Source organism: Heloderma suspectum, chromosome 6 (genome assembly GCF_057233095.1).
Source record: "Heloderma suspectum isolate Gila_16-S chromosome 6, 16-S_ref, whole genome shotgun sequence".
Lineage (NCBI taxonomy): Eukaryota > Metazoa > Chordata > Lepidosauria > Squamata > Helodermatidae > Heloderma > Heloderma suspectum.
In genome coordinates this window covers 100,991,881-101,009,682 of record NC_139463.1, presented here as the reverse complement: position 1 = coordinate 101,009,682, position 17,802 = coordinate 100,991,881, and the positions used below count along the sequence as shown (strand labels likewise).

The 17,802-nt window shown below is 47.6% G+C and overlaps 2 protein-coding genes across 3 annotated transcripts in view; one reads left to right on the top strand and one right to left on the bottom strand.

Annotated features, from left to right (window-relative positions):
- Positions 1 to 1,520, top strand: part of CNOT3 (CCR4-NOT transcription complex subunit 3) — a 31,809-nt gene extending 30,289 nt beyond the window's left edge. For both annotated transcript variants that reach the window (XM_084805630.1, XM_084805629.1), the window contains one exon: positions 211 to 1,520. In XM_084805630.1, coding sequence (XP_084661756.1) covers positions 211 to 309 — 99 coding nt within the window. In that variant the 3' untranslated portion in view covers positions 310 to 1,520. The remainder of the gene's footprint in view (positions 1 to 210) is intronic.
- LENG1 (leukocyte receptor cluster member 1) lies at positions 1,478 to 15,231 on the bottom strand. The gene is made up of 4 exons (XM_084805631.1): positions 15,054 to 15,231; positions 10,182 to 10,355; positions 8,963 to 9,222; positions 1,478 to 4,096 (listed from the first exon to the last, which is right to left on the bottom strand). The coding sequence occupies exons 1-4, from the start codon at positions 15,183 to 15,185 to the stop codon at positions 3,880 to 3,882; spliced, it is 783 nt and encodes a 260-aa protein (XP_084661757.1). The 5' UTR covers positions 15,186 to 15,231; the 3' UTR covers positions 1,478 to 3,879.
- Positions 15,232 to 17,802: the final 2,571 nt, after the last annotated feature.

Below are 17,802 nucleotides of genomic sequence, written 5' to 3'. Positions count from 1 at the left end.
GTGGGTGGAGTTTTGGCTAAGCCCTCACTTCTGTGTGTACTGAATAAAGAACAGTTGTGTTTGAACCCCGCTGCTTCCTGCAGTCATTCCTACTACCAATGCAACATCAATATTTTTTGTTTTTTTTAAAGAGAAACGAGCCTAGGAGGCCACACAAGCCCTGCTTTCATGCTCGATGGAGTTAACTTTTGGCTCTCTGTTTCTGCCCAGGGCACTTACATCTACTTTGACTATGAGAAATGGGGCCAGCGCAAAAAGGAGGGTTTCACCTTTGAATACCGCTACCTGGAAGACCGGGACCTGCAGTGATGCCCTGGGGCCAGCAGGGGGTGCCAAGCCTTCCTTCCAGAGACAGCTGTGGTGTGCTGGGGGCAGCGGCAAAGGAAGACCAACCCAACCCTCGCCTCACTCCATCATCCACCCCCCACGTCACATCCCTGGGGGGGATGGGGCGAGCCGCACGTCAAAAAAAAATGCATGCAAGTTTTAAAAGTGACCACGGGACGGAGGAGGGGCGGCAGCAGCGGGATTCTCCTCTGCCTTTTCCTTGCTCTCTTCCACCTGTAATGTGTACGAAGAGGTCAGAAAAATGGGGAAATGCCCTTCTTGTGCACCAGGTCTGGGTGAGAGAGTGGAGATTAAAAAAAAGAATTTGGGAATCCCACCAAAAGAGTGACTTCCCCCAATCTCCATTTTTGTGTGTCCTAAATCAAAGAATTCAAGCCCCTGACCTACTGCAGCAAACAAGCATCCCATTTGCCTTTGTGCCCCCTTCCCCAGACCTCTTGGTGTGAATCTCAGCCTCCATTTGGCTATTGTAATATGCCCAAGCGTGACACTAAGGGCGTAGGGCCCCATGGATATCTCCTGTAGTGTTGGGAATGTTTCATGGTGACCTTGCTCCCCATCCTAGCCCATTTGTCACTGCTGGAAATGGCCAAATGGCAAATGCTAAACTTATTACAAATTGGGGGGGGGGGGGCAACCTGTGGCTGGAAAGGGCCCTGTAGTACAAAATATTTTGGTGGACTGGCACCCTCTACCACCAATTCATTGGCTGCCATAACTCCTACTTGCTTTTTGCAAGTGATCTCCTTGGAGGGCATGCAGTATCTATCTGCCCATATCATACACTGGTTGGAAGAGTCGCCAAATTTCCTTTCTTGACTGGAACTTTTGACTTTGAGAGGCTGACCCCCCCCCCCAATCACTGCTTCTCTCCTCCTCTTCCCCTTTCCAAAATGTTGTTGCCGCCCCTAAATTTGGTATGAGCTCACATCTGATCCGCTGCTCCTCCTGCAGAGAGAACCTTCCCCGTTGATGACTTGCAATGGATTCCTGATTGGAGGGGAAACGATTTGGGGAGACCCTGGGGAGGTGGGGAGACTGCAATGTTCCTCCCATCTCTCCTCATCCAGCCCCCCTGAACTGGAGCACCCCGCCCATGCCGCTGTTAAGATATTTTTTCGTAAGCCTATTTTCGTTTTGGAAAATATTTATGAATAAATAGTTTTATATGAGTGTTCTTCTCTTGTAGAGAATGGGGAAAACCAACAAGAATAATCTGGGAGGTGGGAGTGCTGCCAAAGGCACTGATAATCCTGCATTCTCTTTGTGCATGAGAGAGGTAAGGGCTGCAACTCAGGATGGTGTCCTGATACTGAATGTGAGAAATGTCCTCCACAGCTGCATGGAAGGTCTCCCCCCAGTATTACCTATATGAGGGGTTAGTAAGGACAAGGGAGAGAAGCATTCTTCACATGTAGATTTGCATGTACTCTACACACGGTACTCTACATTACTGAACTGTAGAGGATTCTTTTAAGAAGTACTTCCTAATTTTTCTGGCCCTTCCCCCTGACTTGAAAAGCAATGAGCTGTATGAAGCATTAGAGTTATTTCATCCCTGCTAACTGAAAAACCTATTCATACACCTTTCTGGTTTCTGAGATGTTGGCAGGCACTGCTTTTACCCTTTCAACCTGCTGGAAAGCATAAGGACTAAAAACTTGCTTTTTAAAAAAGTTGGAAGGTGAGGTTGGTGCCTTTTTGTACTTCTAAAACCATACAGCCCTAGTCCTCTGTTGAGAGGCACTCCATGTCTGTCAAGCTCAAAGGCTAAACCTTAGCCAGTGAAAGTTACTTCCAGGTTTAAAGCTTGTGGGGCGGGCACTAAGAAGGATAGGCTGATGCCATCTACTAGCCTCGCTTTCTGGTACCCAAAAACTCTATGGATGACCAAGATTCCAAGGTTCTTTGGAAATGGAATCTAGCTGCCTATAATGAGGGGGAAGGAAGGCTGTTTGGTGTGGTCTAGATGAGAATAATTAGCATGTTAGGTTGAGGTGGGAGCACACACCCTCCTTGGTGGTATTTAGTTCTCATGAACAGAAACAATGTCTGAAATAGGTGAGAATGAGCCGAATATACTGTCCTTGCCACTGGAACCCCAGATCGGCCTTCCCTAACCTGGTGCCCTCGAGATGTGTTGGGACTACAGCTCCTGGCATGCCCCAGTAAGGGTTTTATCTCCATGATTTGGTTAATAAGCATGCATTTAGCTCAAGAACCAGATTCCATTGCTGCTTGTGCCTCTTGAAAGACCTTAACTGAGCCTGTCCCTGCTTCATACGCCCTTCCTATCTGTTACCTTTGATGCCCTCCGGATCAGACATTCTTCCCCCTCTTTTTTCCCACTCTCACATAATTAGGTCTGTGCATACAGCAGATGAGGTAGTAACACTGATCCTGGACTGTACTACTACATAGTTTCATTTTGAATATTCTAATCCCCCTGCCTCACTACCAGCAGAAAACAAGCAACTCAAGGAGAAGGCTACAACCTTTCTCGTTCTACATTTTGTATGTTCAGAAACGTCCTCTATAAAGGGAGAGCATTCAATCATGCCAGCAGCAAGGATGGCAAATGGAGTGGGGATTGGTCTTGTCTTCTCTCTCCGCTAGCAGCAACTAACTGTGTCAAGTGACTACAGAAGGCATGTTGAATGGGTGTCCCTTTCCTAACTCTGGTATCTGACACTTCTATCTTTTGCATGGAGGTCAGCCCATGTATTTGCCAGCTTCATACAGAAACTATCTTGTGTAAATGCTTTTGACTACTAGTGTGCCATTCCATTTCTTGCCTAACCCTGACCTTGCAGCTGAGAGGAGCTGTAACTGGCCTCTACTTCATTCTTGGCTTCATATTTCATCCCGGAAGGCTGTTGGTGCTACTGCTTCCTCTGAAGACTCATGGAAATGAGGCACCAGTTCTATGTCTCTCACTTGCATAACCAAATTCAAAAACATCCATATACTGCAGAATGAAACGTGCTAGGCTTGTTTTATTATATTAACTTCCTTGAAGGCGGCTATGAAGAATGGAGATAGCAGGTAAGCAGATAATGACACCTACCATCACCAACCAGATACAGCAGCCCTGTAGTACTCAGCCAACCAAGTACTTGGCATGCATGTTTGTAGTCCTGGGCAAGCTGTAAAAGTATAATTTCATCGAGCCCCTGGTGGATCACCCCTGCTCCAGAGAACAGTAGCAATAAGGGGTGGGTGGGTGGGTGGGTGCGTGTAGAGGATTAAAGTTCACATGATGACAAATCCTCCTCAGCCCTAATCTGATTTCTGTAGATAACGCCAGGAACTGTCCATACAGGAATACATTGCACTAAGCAAGAATAAAATGCACTGTCCAGCATCAGCTCCAGAAAAAGTCGACTCAATTTCTTTCTACACTCTGATGCTCTAGAGTGCAAGAAGAAGGGGCGGTGTGTGTACACAGTCCCTTCGTGAGTACACAAACCCTTCAGCATTGCTGTTTCTGTCTCAGTGCTATGTGTGATACAACCATATTGACAGGCCCTGTCACTGTGGCTCCCAGACCCTCTTCCTTGCCAGCTGGGGGTGGAACTGGGAATTGTAACCCCGTCTCCTTTCATCCACTTCCTCTTCTTCCCTGGGCAGGATGGTCCCCGCTCTCTGGGCCAGAAGAGATTCCGCACGGGCTCGCTCTGCTTGTTCACGGCACAACCGCTCCTGGCGCAGCTTCTCCAAAGAAGTCGATGCAGATGAAGGTGTAGGCCTGTAGATGAAATGAGAAACTGAAATGTAGAGGGGAGCCAGGAAGTTCTGCAATCAGCCTTCTAGCTGTAGGGAGGCAGGGAGCTGGGGATATGCCCAGGAGAACAACATTTTGCTTGAGTTGTTCTAATATGCTGGGTGGCAGGTGGTGAGGTCCTTTGTACTCTCTCATCCTGTGCTCACTAGTGGAACTGATGGGGGTGGGGAAGGGAGGCTGTTCATTTAAAATTTAGGGAAGCAACCATTGCCCATGGAGGATGAGGCTATCAATAGAGAAGAGGAGAAGACCATGATAGGCAGCTCATGCGGTGAGCTCCTGAAAGGCCTGAGAGGACCATCTTCTGATGATTTTGTCAGAAAGAGATGATATAGAAATGTATTTTATAATAATAGCAGTCATTATGGTTATATATTACCTCCAGATTCAGAGCAAGTATGCTGCAAGCTTGTATAAGCTCTACTGGTAGCTCATTGGCCACTGTGTGAATGCAATGCTGGACTAGATGGATCCTTAGTCTGATCTGGCATTCTTATGTTACGTTCCCATAGCTGGCTTTGTATTGCAAAAAGCCCAGGTTCAATCCTGGTATCTCGAGTTTTAAAACATGGACTGGGGAGGGACAATATTTCCAGTCTGACTAGAAAATACCAACCTAGATGGACAAATAGTCTGACCTGAAATATAAGGCACTGTCCTAATACTTCTAGTAACAGATTCCTCATGCTCTGGAAACTTAGTGGCTTTTATGCATTTACTACATTCATAACCTGCATTTCTTCCATCATTGAACTCAAAGTGGCATGTATAGGATTCCCGGGAGGTCTACCCAGGCCCAGACGTGCTTAGCTTCAACAAGGGTGGTGTTACCATGCTACTTCAGACTATACCCTGGGATCTTAAAACAGCTATGCACAGATACGAATTTGGCTTTAAATAAGAGCAGCAAAAGAAGCAGCCCAGTTAATTCCACCCTCAAGTGGAAAGAATAATTGCAGCAGGAGGATGCCAGTGTGCTACTGATTGGCAACTGACAGCCCACAGGCTAAATCTGACCTCCAGCCAAAAGGCAGTAGGCCCATCTCTCTCCTATATCCATCTTGCAGCACTTGACTACAGGCTGATATTTCCTCAATGGCAAGTATGGGGATTATTTATTTATTTATTTATTTATTTATTTATATACCGCCCAATAGCCGAAGCTCTCTGGGCGGTTCACAAAAACTAAAACCAAACAACACACAATAAAACAATTTAAAATATATAGAACATTAAAACCACAATATAACAATACAACCACAATAAAACCTAGCAGCAGTACAGGAGTTTAAAATACAGATTTAAAACAGCAAAGATAAAAATTTAGAAAGCTAAAATGCCTGGGAAAATAAAAAGGTCTTCACCTGGCGCCGAAAGGAGTACAATGTAGGCGCCAGGCGAACCTCACTAGGGAGCTCATTCCAGAGCCGGGGTGCCACAACAGAAAAAGCCCTCCTCCTAGTAGCCACCAGCCTCACTTCCTTTGGCAGGGGCTCACGGAGAAGGGCCGCTGATGATGATCTTAAGGTCCGGGCAGGCACATATGGGAGGAGGCGATCCTTCAGGTAACCTGGCCCCAAGCCGTTAAGGGCTTTGAATGTTAACACCAGCACTTTGAATCGGGCCTGGAAATGGACCGGCAGCCAGTGCAGCTGGAAAAGTACTGGCGTAATATGAGCTCGCAGGCCAGTCCCTGTTAACAATCTTGCTGCCCTATTTTGGACCAGCTGAAGTTTCCGGACCGTTTTCAAAGGCAGCCCCACGTATAACACATTGCAGTAATCCAGACGAGAAGTTATCAGAGCATGGATAACTGTAGCTAGGCTATCTCTGTCCAGATAAGGGCGTAGGTGGTATACCAGCCTAAGCTGATAAAAAGTGCTCTGTGCCACTGAGTTCACCTGTGCCTCAAGTGACAGTTCTGGATCCAAGAGCACCCCCAAACTACGGACCTGATCCTTTAGGGGGAGTGCAACCCCCTCCAGAACAGGTTGATTATCACCTAGCCGGGCAGACGAACCACCCACTAACAGTACCTCTGTCTTGTCTGGATTGAGTTTCAGTTTATTGGCCCTCATCCAGTCCATTACCATGCCCAGGCACTGGTTCAGAACAGCCACTGCCTCACCTGGTTTTGATGAGAAAGAGAGGTAGAGCTGGGTGTCATCCACATATTGATGGCACCTCAGCCCACACCTCCGGATAACCTCCCCCAGCGGTTTCATGTAGATGTTAAACAGCATGGGGGATAGAATAGAGCCCTGTGGAACCCCATGGCACAATTGCCATGGCACAGAGCAATAATCCCCCAGCACCACCTTCTGGAATCAGCCATCCAAGTAGGAGCGGAACCACTGTAGTGCAGTGCCTCCAACTCCCAACCCAGACAACCTATCCAGAAGGATACCGTGGTCGATGGTATCGAAAGCCGCTGAGAGGTCCAGGAGAATCAACAGGGTCGCACTCCCCCTGTCCCTCTCCCGGCAGAGGTCATCCCACAGGGCGACCAAGGCAGTTTCCGTTCCAAAGCCAGGCCTGAAGCCTGATTGAAATGGATCTAGATAATCCGTTTCATTCAAGAGTGCCTGGAGCTGTCCTACAACCACCCGCTCAAGCACCTTGCCCAGGAAGGGGATGTTGGCCACTGGCCTATAATTGTTAACATCCTCTGGGTCCAGGTTAGGCTTTTTCAGGAGTGGTCTAATTACTGCCTCTTTTAAAGCGGCAGGCACCACTCTCTCTCTCAAGGAGGAATTTACAACCTCCTGGACCCAGCCGGACAACCCCTCCTTGTTTGATTTAATAAGCCATGAAGGGCAAGGGTCAAGCACACAAGTGGTCGATCGGACTTGGCCAAGCACCTTGTCCGCATCCTCAGGCCTCAGTAACTGAAACTCACCCAATAAAACTGGACCAGACAGTGCTCTGAACGCCTCTACCAATGGAACTGCATTAATCGTGGTGTCCAATTCATGACGAATCTGAGCGACTTTATCCTCAAAGTGCTGTGCAAACCCATCACAGCGTGCTACCGAGGGTTCCACTGTCTCTCTCCCTGGCCCAGAATGTAACAGGCCGCGAACCACTCGGAAAAGCTCCACCGGGCGACATTGAGAAGATGCAATGCTGGTGGAAAAGAACTGCCTCTTTGCCACCCTCACTGCCACAGAGTAGGCTCGATAGTGGGCTCTTACCTGTGTTCGGTCAGACTCAGCACAAGTTTTCCTCCACCTGCGTTCTAGCTGTCTCCCCTCTTGCTTCATTGCCCTCAGCTCAGGTGTATACCAAGGAGCTGGCGGGGCTCTGCTCAGAGGGAGAGGGCGCTTGGGTGCGATCGTGTCAACCGCCCGGGTCATCTCTGCATTCCACAGAGCGACCTGGGCTTCGACAGGAGCACCAGCCATACCAGCAGGAAAATCCCCCAGAGCCCTCTGGAATCCATCGGAATCCATTAATCTCCGGGGGCGGACCATTTTAATAGGTCCCCCACCCTTGCAGAGGGGAAAGGCCGCCAGGAGTCTAAACCTCAGCAGGAAGTGATCTGACCATGACAAAGGGACAGATGTTAATTCCTCTACTTTCAGATCACCATCCTCCTGCCCAGTCGAGAAAACCAGATCAAGCGTGTGTCCTTTTATATGCGTTGGGCCGATGACATGTTGGGACAGCCCCATGGTTGTCATGGCGGCCATGAAGTCCTGAGCCGCCCCGGATACAGCGGCCTCGGCATGGAAGTTGAGATCCCCCAGGACCATCATCCTGGGGGTCCTCAACACCAAGTCTGAGACCACCTCCGTCAGCTCAGGCAGGGAGTCCGATGGGCAGCGGGGTGGGCGGTACACCAACAGAATCCCTAATCTGTCCCGGGTACCCAACACAAGGTACAGACACTCAAGATCTGCACTCGAATGAGCAGGAAGCCTGGAGAGGGAGATTGAATTCCTATAGACCACGGCAACCCCCCCTCCCCGACCCTCAAGTCGGTGTTGGTGCTGCACTGAGTACCCAGGAGGGCACAGCTTGGAGAGAGTGACCCCTCCCAGTTCCCCCACCCAGGTCTCAGTAATACATGCCAGGTCAGCCCCCTCATCCACAATCAAATCATGGATGAGGGAGGTCTTATTTTGGGCTGACCTGGCATTCAGCAGCAGCACCACCAGACCCGAGGGCAGACTGGTAAGGCTGCCAGGAACCATCAGGTTGGGGGAAGAACCAGAAGAGGGGACAGCTGTAAGGTGTCTAGCCCCTCTTCTCCTCAGCTGGCCTGTTAATCCCCCAACGCCATACCTCCCCCTGCCCGTGACCACAGTTATGGTGGCACCTCCCCCACCCCCTGAAAGGATCCAACTCACCCCCTGCTTAGGATCCAACTCACTCTCTTCCTCCCCGCAGCCAATCTCAGAGCCCACGTCCTATCCTGAAGAGGACGGGCAGTTGACTGTCAAAATAATGCAAAGTGCTGCTAAGTCTTTATCCCCAAGAGCCGGACTTGGGGATGAGACAGCCCAAAACAAGCGCTACCTCAGGCTTAATTGCCATTTGGTGCTCTGTATTGAGACTTTAATCTTCCTCTGTGTGTGCCCATGCACAAAACAGTTTTTTCTATTTTCAAGCAGCACTTCAAACGGAAGGAGAATCTACCAGATATGCACAAGCTGCATTACCCACATCTGTGGTCTTCCTTTCTCTTAGGTTTGGTCGCTTCTTGTCTGGGCATCCAGACTCAATTAGCTGGGTCTGGTTCCAGCAAGGAGGAGAAGCAGCCAGCATCTCACTCCTGTGCTCTGGCCTGGACTGCAAGAGGATACCTGCCTGGGCCCACGCACTCACCTAGCTTCCACATTGCCTCGGCTTCCTTTTTGCCTTGACTCCCCTTTCTCTTTCTTCTCATCTTTCTTGTGGGAGCCTTTCTTCTTCCGCAGATGCCTTTCCATCTCAGCCAGGGGGTCCAGCTTCACCTTCAGTGTCTCATCCTTGGCCATGGCCTTGCTGCGATCCGGCAGTTCCTGGTACCAGGGATGACTTGTCTGGGCCTCCGCTGCACTCTGGCCCAAGTAGGTGAGGATGCCCAGCGCTTTTTCCTGCTGCTCCTAGGAGGAGTGAAGGAACCCAAAGAATTCACCCTACGCACTGCTGATGCCACCTATGCGCCCTATGAAGTATGTATCCATCCATTGTTACTGAGAACCCAACTTCTCCTTTACAAAGCTCAGCAGTTTCCACCAGAGTCCCACCCAGGCACTGAGCAGGTCCCATCTCCCACTTGGCTTCCACAGTATTACTGCATCAGGTGCTCCCAGCCTATTCACTGGGCCTCAAGTTCAGAATATTTTTTTCGTTCCAGTTCCTCAGACTGGAGTCCTCTGTCTATCCAAAGCCCTGCTGGGAAGAGCCAGGCAGGGCAGGAGGAACGGCTGAATCAATTTTGCCTCCCATTCCTCCTAAGAAAAAGCAAACATTCACCTATACGAGCCTCAGAGCCCACCTAGCTGACTTACCAGCAGCGGGCAGGGACAGTGATCCTACCCCTGCTGCATCCTCCCCGAGCTCCTCCAAGGGAGGCAGGACCAGGGGGATGGCCCAACATCAGATTCTCCCTCCCAAGGTCATAGGAGTGACTACAGCCTCAGGAGGGGGAATCTGACACATATCCTATGATCCCTGAGACGCTCTTCCAGGAACCATAGAATTGCTCTGTTAATTACAGTCACTAACAGATTATAATCATTATAATCCCATTTCTTCAGTCAGCCTCCACTGAAAGAGTGGAGAGAAAAAAATCCAATGTCTGCCACCCTAACAGTGGGACAGCATGGTTAGACAGCTACTAATCTGCGTTAAGTGATAACTCAGCCTGGTTTATGGGGCATATAGTTCACTATTTAATCCAGAATAAGAGGCCACCACGAGTGATCCTGGAGCAGTCTCAGGGGCTAGGAGTAGCAGGGGAAGTAGGAAGCATAGCTTTTCTGGGTGGGGGGAAAGCACTGAGCATAAAGGAGTTTGCAGGCTAGAAGAAGCAAAGCTTTCTCAAGCTCACTGCCCTTACCTTCTCTTGCCTCTTCTCTTCTGCATATTCTTTGTTGCCGCTCTCTTGCAACTCTTGAAAGAGGTTGAGATGGCATGAAGGCTCTTCTGAGCCTAAAGAGACGAGGTCCGAGCTGCTGTCACCACCTCCTGGCACTGACAGGCGTGCTTTCTTGCGCAGGAATTCAGTCCGGGCCTAGAATCCAAAGGAAGATATTGTGTCCAAAAAGCACTTTTTCACTCTTATCACTTCCCTGCCTCCACCACCTCCATAGTTACCTTCCTGATACACATTTATCCGCTGGGGCAGCCATCTACCTTCTCCTTCCCAATTCTTCAGTCTCTTGTACTATTCCCTACAAACCTGTGTCTTATTACACTATAGCCAACTTGCAGTCATGTTAAGGATACATCTGTCTCAATTCCTGGATACACAACTGGTGACAGGAAAAGACTGGGTCAAAGAAGAAATTAATCTAAAATAGTGGGCTGGAGCAACTCCCCTCTGAGGGAAGGTTACAACAGGTGGGATTGTTTAGCTTGGGAAAAAAAGAGGGCAAGCGGAAACACTATAGTGGTGTACAAAATTATGCATGGTGTGGAGAGTGTGGATAGGGAAACATTTTCCTCCCTCTCTCACAATACTAGAACCCGGGGTCATCCCATGAAGCTGATTGGTGGGAGATTCAGGACAGAGAAAAGGAAGGACTGCTTCACCCAGCACCTAGTTAAACTATGGAATTCACTACCACAAGATGTAGTGATGGCCACCAATTTGGAAGTCTTTAAAAGGGGGTTAGACAAATTCCTGAAGGAGAGGGCTACCAATGGCTACTAGTCCTGATGGCTATATGCTACCTCCAGTACCAGAGGCAGTTTGGGCACTCAAGTCCTGCTTGTGAATTCCTGTCTTCAGCTGGTTGGCCATTGTGTGAACAGGATGCTGGTCTAGATGGACTCTTGGTCCGATGCAGCATAGTATTTCTTATGTTCTTAAATGTTAAGTAGGGAGCACCAGTTTTTAATTCACCATCTTGGGTTCTTTGAGGAGGAAAAAAGGCCAGATATAAATGTAATAAATAAATTCAGATCATTCTATGTCTTCTCACAATGGAAATGGGTTGACAGAAGTCAAGACCAAGTGTCATTAAAAAAAAAAAGCAGAGGTGTTGCAACTCCTGCAGGGCTTTCCTCTTGACAAAGGGCCTCCTCCTGCTTGGCATCTCAGGCTTTAGAGCAAAGGAACATGGATCTGTGGTTTGTGCACGGGCAGTAAGAACAAGACTGACAGCAACAAAATTCTTATGGCGCGTTAAAGGCTATCAGATTTATTGTGGCACTAGCTTTTGATAACTTGAGCCCATTTCATCAGATACGTGAAGTGCTGTCCACAGTTTGCAGATTGTATGTGTGTACACGCATACAGGCACACACACGGGTAAAAAGAAAAAATGATAATGGGGCAGCAGTGGTGACAAAAGGCTATGAAATGCAAGTTATCTTAGGCCTGTGACATTTCTATGAAATGCTGAAATACATACAACAGCCTTCTGCAGCCTGGTGTCCTCCAGATGTTTGACTACAACTCCCACCGTCCCAAGCCAATATGGTCAGGCTGTGCAGGCTGGGGATGGGAGGAGTTGTAGTCAAACACATCTGGAGGTGCCCAGGGAAGGCTGGTATACAAAATCTGCACAGTGACCACTTGCAACAGCGGTAATTCCACAGTGGCAGTAGAAGAGGAAATGCTAGTCTCAACTGATCACTAAACAAGCAGAATCAAACTTGCTAATCAATTTTCAGAAATTTCAAGGTGGAGTCTTTGGGCCAGTTTATTTTTTTTTAGCAGAAAGGCTTTTCCTGGTTCTACCAGTTCATGCTACAAGCAAGGGGGATCACAGATTTGAATACTCTCTCAAGCTTTTGGAACAAGCAAAACCGTCCCCCGACACAATGCAAATTTATTTCCAAATGGTCACTCCTTGTTTTGTTTTGGAATAATAAACATTATAATTATTCTTATTCACTACTTTAATATAGTGCTTTTTGAAATAGTGTATATGAATTCAGGAGTTTATATCATGGAATAGTAGGGTTGGGAGGGGCCTACAAGACCAACGAATCCAACCCCCTGCTCAATGCAGGAATCCAGGTCAGACGTCAGAGCATCCCTGACAGATGGCTGTCCAGCCTCATCTTGAATGCCTCCAGTGTGGAAGAGGTAATTGGTTCCATTGTCATATTGATCTAACAGTCAGGAAGTTTTTCCTGACGTTCAGCCAGAATCTAGCTTCCTGTCACTTGAGCCCATGATTCCATGTCCTGCATTCTGGGATGATCGAGAAGAGATCCAGGCCTTCTTCTCTGTGACAACCTTTCAAGGACTTGAAGAGTGCTATCATATCTCCCCTCAGTCTTCTCAAGGCTAAACATGCCCAGTTCTTTCAATCTCTCTTCATAGGGCTTTGTTTCCAGTCCCCTGATCATCTTTGTTGCCCTCCTCTGAACCCTCTCCAGCTTGTCTGCATCCTTCTTAAAGTGCGGTGCCCAGAACTGGACACAGTACTCCAGATAAGACCTAACCAGTTCTGAGTAGAGGGGAACTAGTACTTCCCAGGATTTGGAAGCTATGCTTCTATTAATGCAGCCCCAAATAGCATTTGCCTTTTTTGCAGCCACATCACATTGTTGGCTCATATTCAGGTCATGATCGACAATTGCAAGATCCTTCTCACTTGTAGTGTGGTTGAGCCACGTACCCCCCATCTTGTAACTGTGCATTTGGTTTCTTTTTCCTAGGTGCAGAACTTGGCATTTATCCCTATTAAATGTCATTCTGTTTTCTGCCCAGCGCTCCAGTCTATCAAGATCCCTCTGAATTTTGTTTCTGTCTTCCAGAGTATTAGCTATCCCGCCCAATTTTGTGTCATCTGCAAATGTGATCAGCATTCCCTGCACCTCCTCCCCCAAGTCATTAATAAAAATGTTGAAGAGCACTGGGCCCAAGACTGAGCCCTGCGGTACCCCACTCGTTACCTCTCCCCAGTTTGAGAAGGTCCCATTGATAAGCACTCTTTGAGTCCAATTCTATAGCCAACTGTGGATCCACCGGATCATTGTTTCATCTAGCCCACTGTGAGCTAGTTTGCTCATCAGGATATCATGGGGCACTTTGTCGAAAGCTTTGCTGAAGTTGAGGGATATTATGTCCTCAGCATTCCCACAGTCCACAAGGGAGGTTACTTGATCAAAAAATGAGATCAGATTCATCTGGCAGGATTTGTTCTTGACAAATCCAAGTTGGCTTCGAGTAACCACTGCATTGTTTTCAAGGTGCTTACAGATGGATTGCTTCATCATCTGCTCCAGAATTTTTCCAGGGACGGATGTCAGACTGACTGGCCTGCAGTTCCCAGGTTCCTCCTTTTTACCCTTCCTGAAGATAGCAACAACATTAGCCCTCCTCCAGTCATCTGGCACTTCACCTGTCCTCCATGATTTCTCAAAGAAAAGAGACAGCGGTTCTGAGAGTTCTTCTTCCAGTTCATTTATTACTCTAGGATGCAGTTCATCTGGCCCTGGAGATCTGAACTCATTCAAAGTAATTAGGTGTTCCTTGACCATATGCCTATCGATCTCAAGCTGCAATCCTGCCCCTTCAGCCTGTATTTCACCTTTGCCAGGGGGGGTCATAGACCCTCTTTTGGGAGAAGACTGAGTCAAAGTAAGAACTGAGCACTTCTGCCTTCCCTTTGTCATCTGTTATCATTTTGCCATCCTTATTTAATAAGGATGGCAAAAAGGCATAGTTTGTTATATAGAGTTTTACATGCTTGCATTCTTACATCAATTAAAATAACTGGTGGGAACCAGGGACAGAGCCTTTTTAGCAGTGGGGCCACATCACTGGAATTCCCTTCTCTGAGAACTCTATGCGACTCCCTCTCTTGCAGCCTTCAAAGAGGCCTTTAAGATGGGGGGGCGGGGGGGGGGAAGCCTTCTATTGATCATGTTAAAAAAAGAAAAAAAGATAGCACATCAGAGGGAAGTGCTCTGGCTAAGCCTTCTCCCGCATATACAGATAGCTGGATATACCCTTTCTATGTGCAGAAATCATACCTTTTACCTATGGAGGGGAGCACTGAACTATTAAACCCCTTGGCTGTAGACAGAATCTGGTTCACCCAATCTGGTGCCTACCGGGCGTGCTGGGCTACAGCTCCCATGACCCACAGCCAGCAAGCCGGGATTAGGCTGAACTAGTTGAAGCATTTCGATTGAACTGACCCTCACACAGCCAGCCTTTCTGGCATAAGAACCAAGAGAAGCTCAATCTCTTTAAGTCGTTCTGGTCTTCTACCCCCCCATGTGGAACTAGCCGGGTTCTTTTGGAAGTTTTATCCCGCTTTCCCACGTTTAAAAGCTGTAAACCGCACTGGACGCCTTGACAGAAAAGTGGTACAGAAATGTATTAAATAAATATGGACCTGGCTCAGTACATCCTATACAACCGCACACACCCGTGTTATTTTTTGAGAACCAGCAACTCCACTCCTTCCCCCGCCCGATTTAAACTACCTCTAACTTAGGGCGCGATCCTGTGCATGTTCAGACAGAAAAATCTCCTACAACTCCCCGCATTCCCTGGCCAGGGGGATGCGGGGAATTGTAGGGCTTTTCCCCGTTTAAACATGCATAGGACCGCGCCCTTAAGCATTTTAACCTCCGCCGCCCCCACAGCGGCTCACTCCGAGCAAAACCCGACTGCGCGGAGGCCTCCGCGCGCGCAGCGGGCGCTTTCTTCCTTGCCGCAGCTAGGAAACCAGCGCATGCGCGGTGCTCCGTATCAACACCCCGCCCACTTCTCCACGCATGCGCAGTGGCGACTACATGCCTCCTGTTCAGCGAGCAGGACGCGGGCCTCCCTCTTTTGCCGCTGCGCTTCGGCCTCCGCTTCGTCCCGTCGCACCCGGGCCACATTGTCCTTGTTCCGCACGTGCCACGACTTCTTCGGGAGGATATTCATCCCGGCTGCCGGCGATGCTTCTTTCGGAGCCCTACAACACCGCCCCGACTTCCGCTTCCGGGATCACCGCCCTCTCCCCGATTGGCGCAAGCTAGCCCCGCCCTTTGCTTCTGTTTGGGGGCGTGGCCACGCGTCTTCGCACTTTGTTACGTCATCCCCCGTTCACTTGAGGCGCCGCGAATTCATACTGCGTTCTGATTGGTTTGTAGTTGTCTCGTGGTGTCATTTGATTGGCGTGGACTCACCGGAGGCTTGAGTCGTTGATGGCGCGCGGTTTTTTTTATAACTCTTAATCGGGGTCAGTGCATTTAAATCAACCCGGGGCGCTTGGTTCTGGCAAAGCATATTAATACTTTTGTTCTCCCTTAAAAAAAAAAAGTATGCTGAGATTTCTGGCTTTTCTTTGCGCTCCTTCTTAATAATAGCTCCGTTTGCATATGAGCCCCAGACTATGTCAGAATCGCAAAACGACCTCAGGGTTTAGTCTTCACTTGAAACTTAATTACTATTCATTCTTCTTGTAGTACTTCCCAGTAGCGGTTAAAGGGCACAGTCCTATGCACCTTTAGACAAACAAACAAAAAGCCCTACAACTCCAAGCATTCCCCAGCCAGGACGTTTTTCTGTCTAAAGACGCATAGATAGGATTGCACCCAAAATGTACTAGTTTCAGCCACTGATTCTCATGGTGCAAACTATATAAATGACATAAAATGGTACATTAAGTAAGGGATGATTATTACTGTTGTATCCAAAATTAGATGGGGCTCTCTGTGGGCTCACCCCCAGTTTTCTTCCCAATGTATCTCCAGCAGAGCCAGTGAGCCAGTCCTCTAAGTCTACTTGCTATACATTAAATAAATAAAACAGATCATTTTACCTTCTCTATAATAATTGCAGAATATTAAACAAATTAAAATTTCAAAGCGATCTTGATAGGCTGAAGTGCTGGGCAGAAAACAACAGAATGACATTTAATAGGGATAAATGCCAAGTTTTGCACCTAGGAAAAAGAAACCAAATGCACAGTTACAAGGTGGGTGATACTTGGCTCAACAATACTACAAGCGAGAAGGATCTTGGAATTGTAGATCACAAGGTGAATATGAGCCAACAATGTGATGTGGCTGCAAAAAAGGCAAATGCTATTTTGGGCTGCATTAATAGAAGTATAGCTTCCAAATCACGTGAAGTACTAGTTCCTACTACTACTCAGCACTGGTTAGGCCTCATCTTGAGTACTGTGTCCAGTTCTAGGCGCCACACTTTAAGAAGGATACAGACAAACTGGAGAGGGTTCAGAGGAGGACAACAAGATGATCAGGGGACTGGAAACAAAGCCCTATGAGGAGAGACTGAAAGAACTGGGCATGTTTAGCCTTGAGAAGAGAAGACTGAGAGGAGATATGATAGCGCTCTTCAAGTCCTTTAAAGGTTGTCACAGAGAGGAAGGCCAGGATCTCTTCTCGATCATCTCAAAATGCAGGACATGGAATAATGGGTTCAAGTGACAGGAAGCCAGATTCTGGCTGAACGTCAGGAAAAACTTCCTGACTGTTAGAGCAATACGACAATGGAACCAATGACCTAGGGAGGTGGTGGGCTCTCCCACACTGGAGGGATTCAAGATGAAGCTGGACAGCCATCTGTCAGGGATGCTTTGTCTTAGACTCCTGCATTGAGCAGGGGGTTGGACTTGATGGTTTTATAGGCCCCTTCCAACCCTACTGTTCTATGATTCTAAATTTTACCTGTGTCTAGCTTTCCCCTAAACTAATATGTGACAGCTTCTGTACTAGGCTGTTGCCCAATTTAAAAAAACTTAGGCTGCAACCCTATATATAGTTACCTGGGAGTAGACATGCATAGGATTACACTGTATCTCAATAGATGAATGGATTGAATTTGCATACATTAAACTAATATGTGACAGCTTCTGTACTAGGCTGTTGCCCAATTTAAAAAAACTTAGGCTGCAACCCTATATATAGTTACCTGGGAGTAGACATGCATAGGATTACACTGTATCTCAATAGATGAATGGATTGAATTTGCATATGAGAAAAAACAATTCTCAGGATGCTGGCTAGGAATCCTGGGTGTTGTAAACGTTTTTCTGTCTATATGCACTGCTAATAACTGACTCCAGTACGTTTTGCTACTGCATATGATTAGGAGTTGAATAGAAGGGACAATTTTTCCAGCTGTGTCTTTTCTCTTCAATACAGGACTTTGGTAGGAAAAGCCACACACATGATGAAATTCTGTCGCATGTACAGGAACCATCTGAGTGGGCTTGGCAACCCTAATGCTCAAAGTTGTAAACCTGTCTGCATATTAAACATGCTAATTAAAATAATAATTAAAATATACTAGTAATCTACATGTAATTATATTTATTATTTTTATATATTAAGAATGTAAGAAGAGCTCTTCTTGATCAGACTGAAGGCCTATCTAGTCCAGCATTCTGATCCCACATTGACCAACTAGATGCCTGTTGCCAATTATATACATACTACAGTGGCACAAAATGCTTTAGGGCACAATCCTATGCATCATTAGGTTGGGGCATGCTTGGAGTTGTAGGACTTATTTCTCTCTAAACATGCATAGG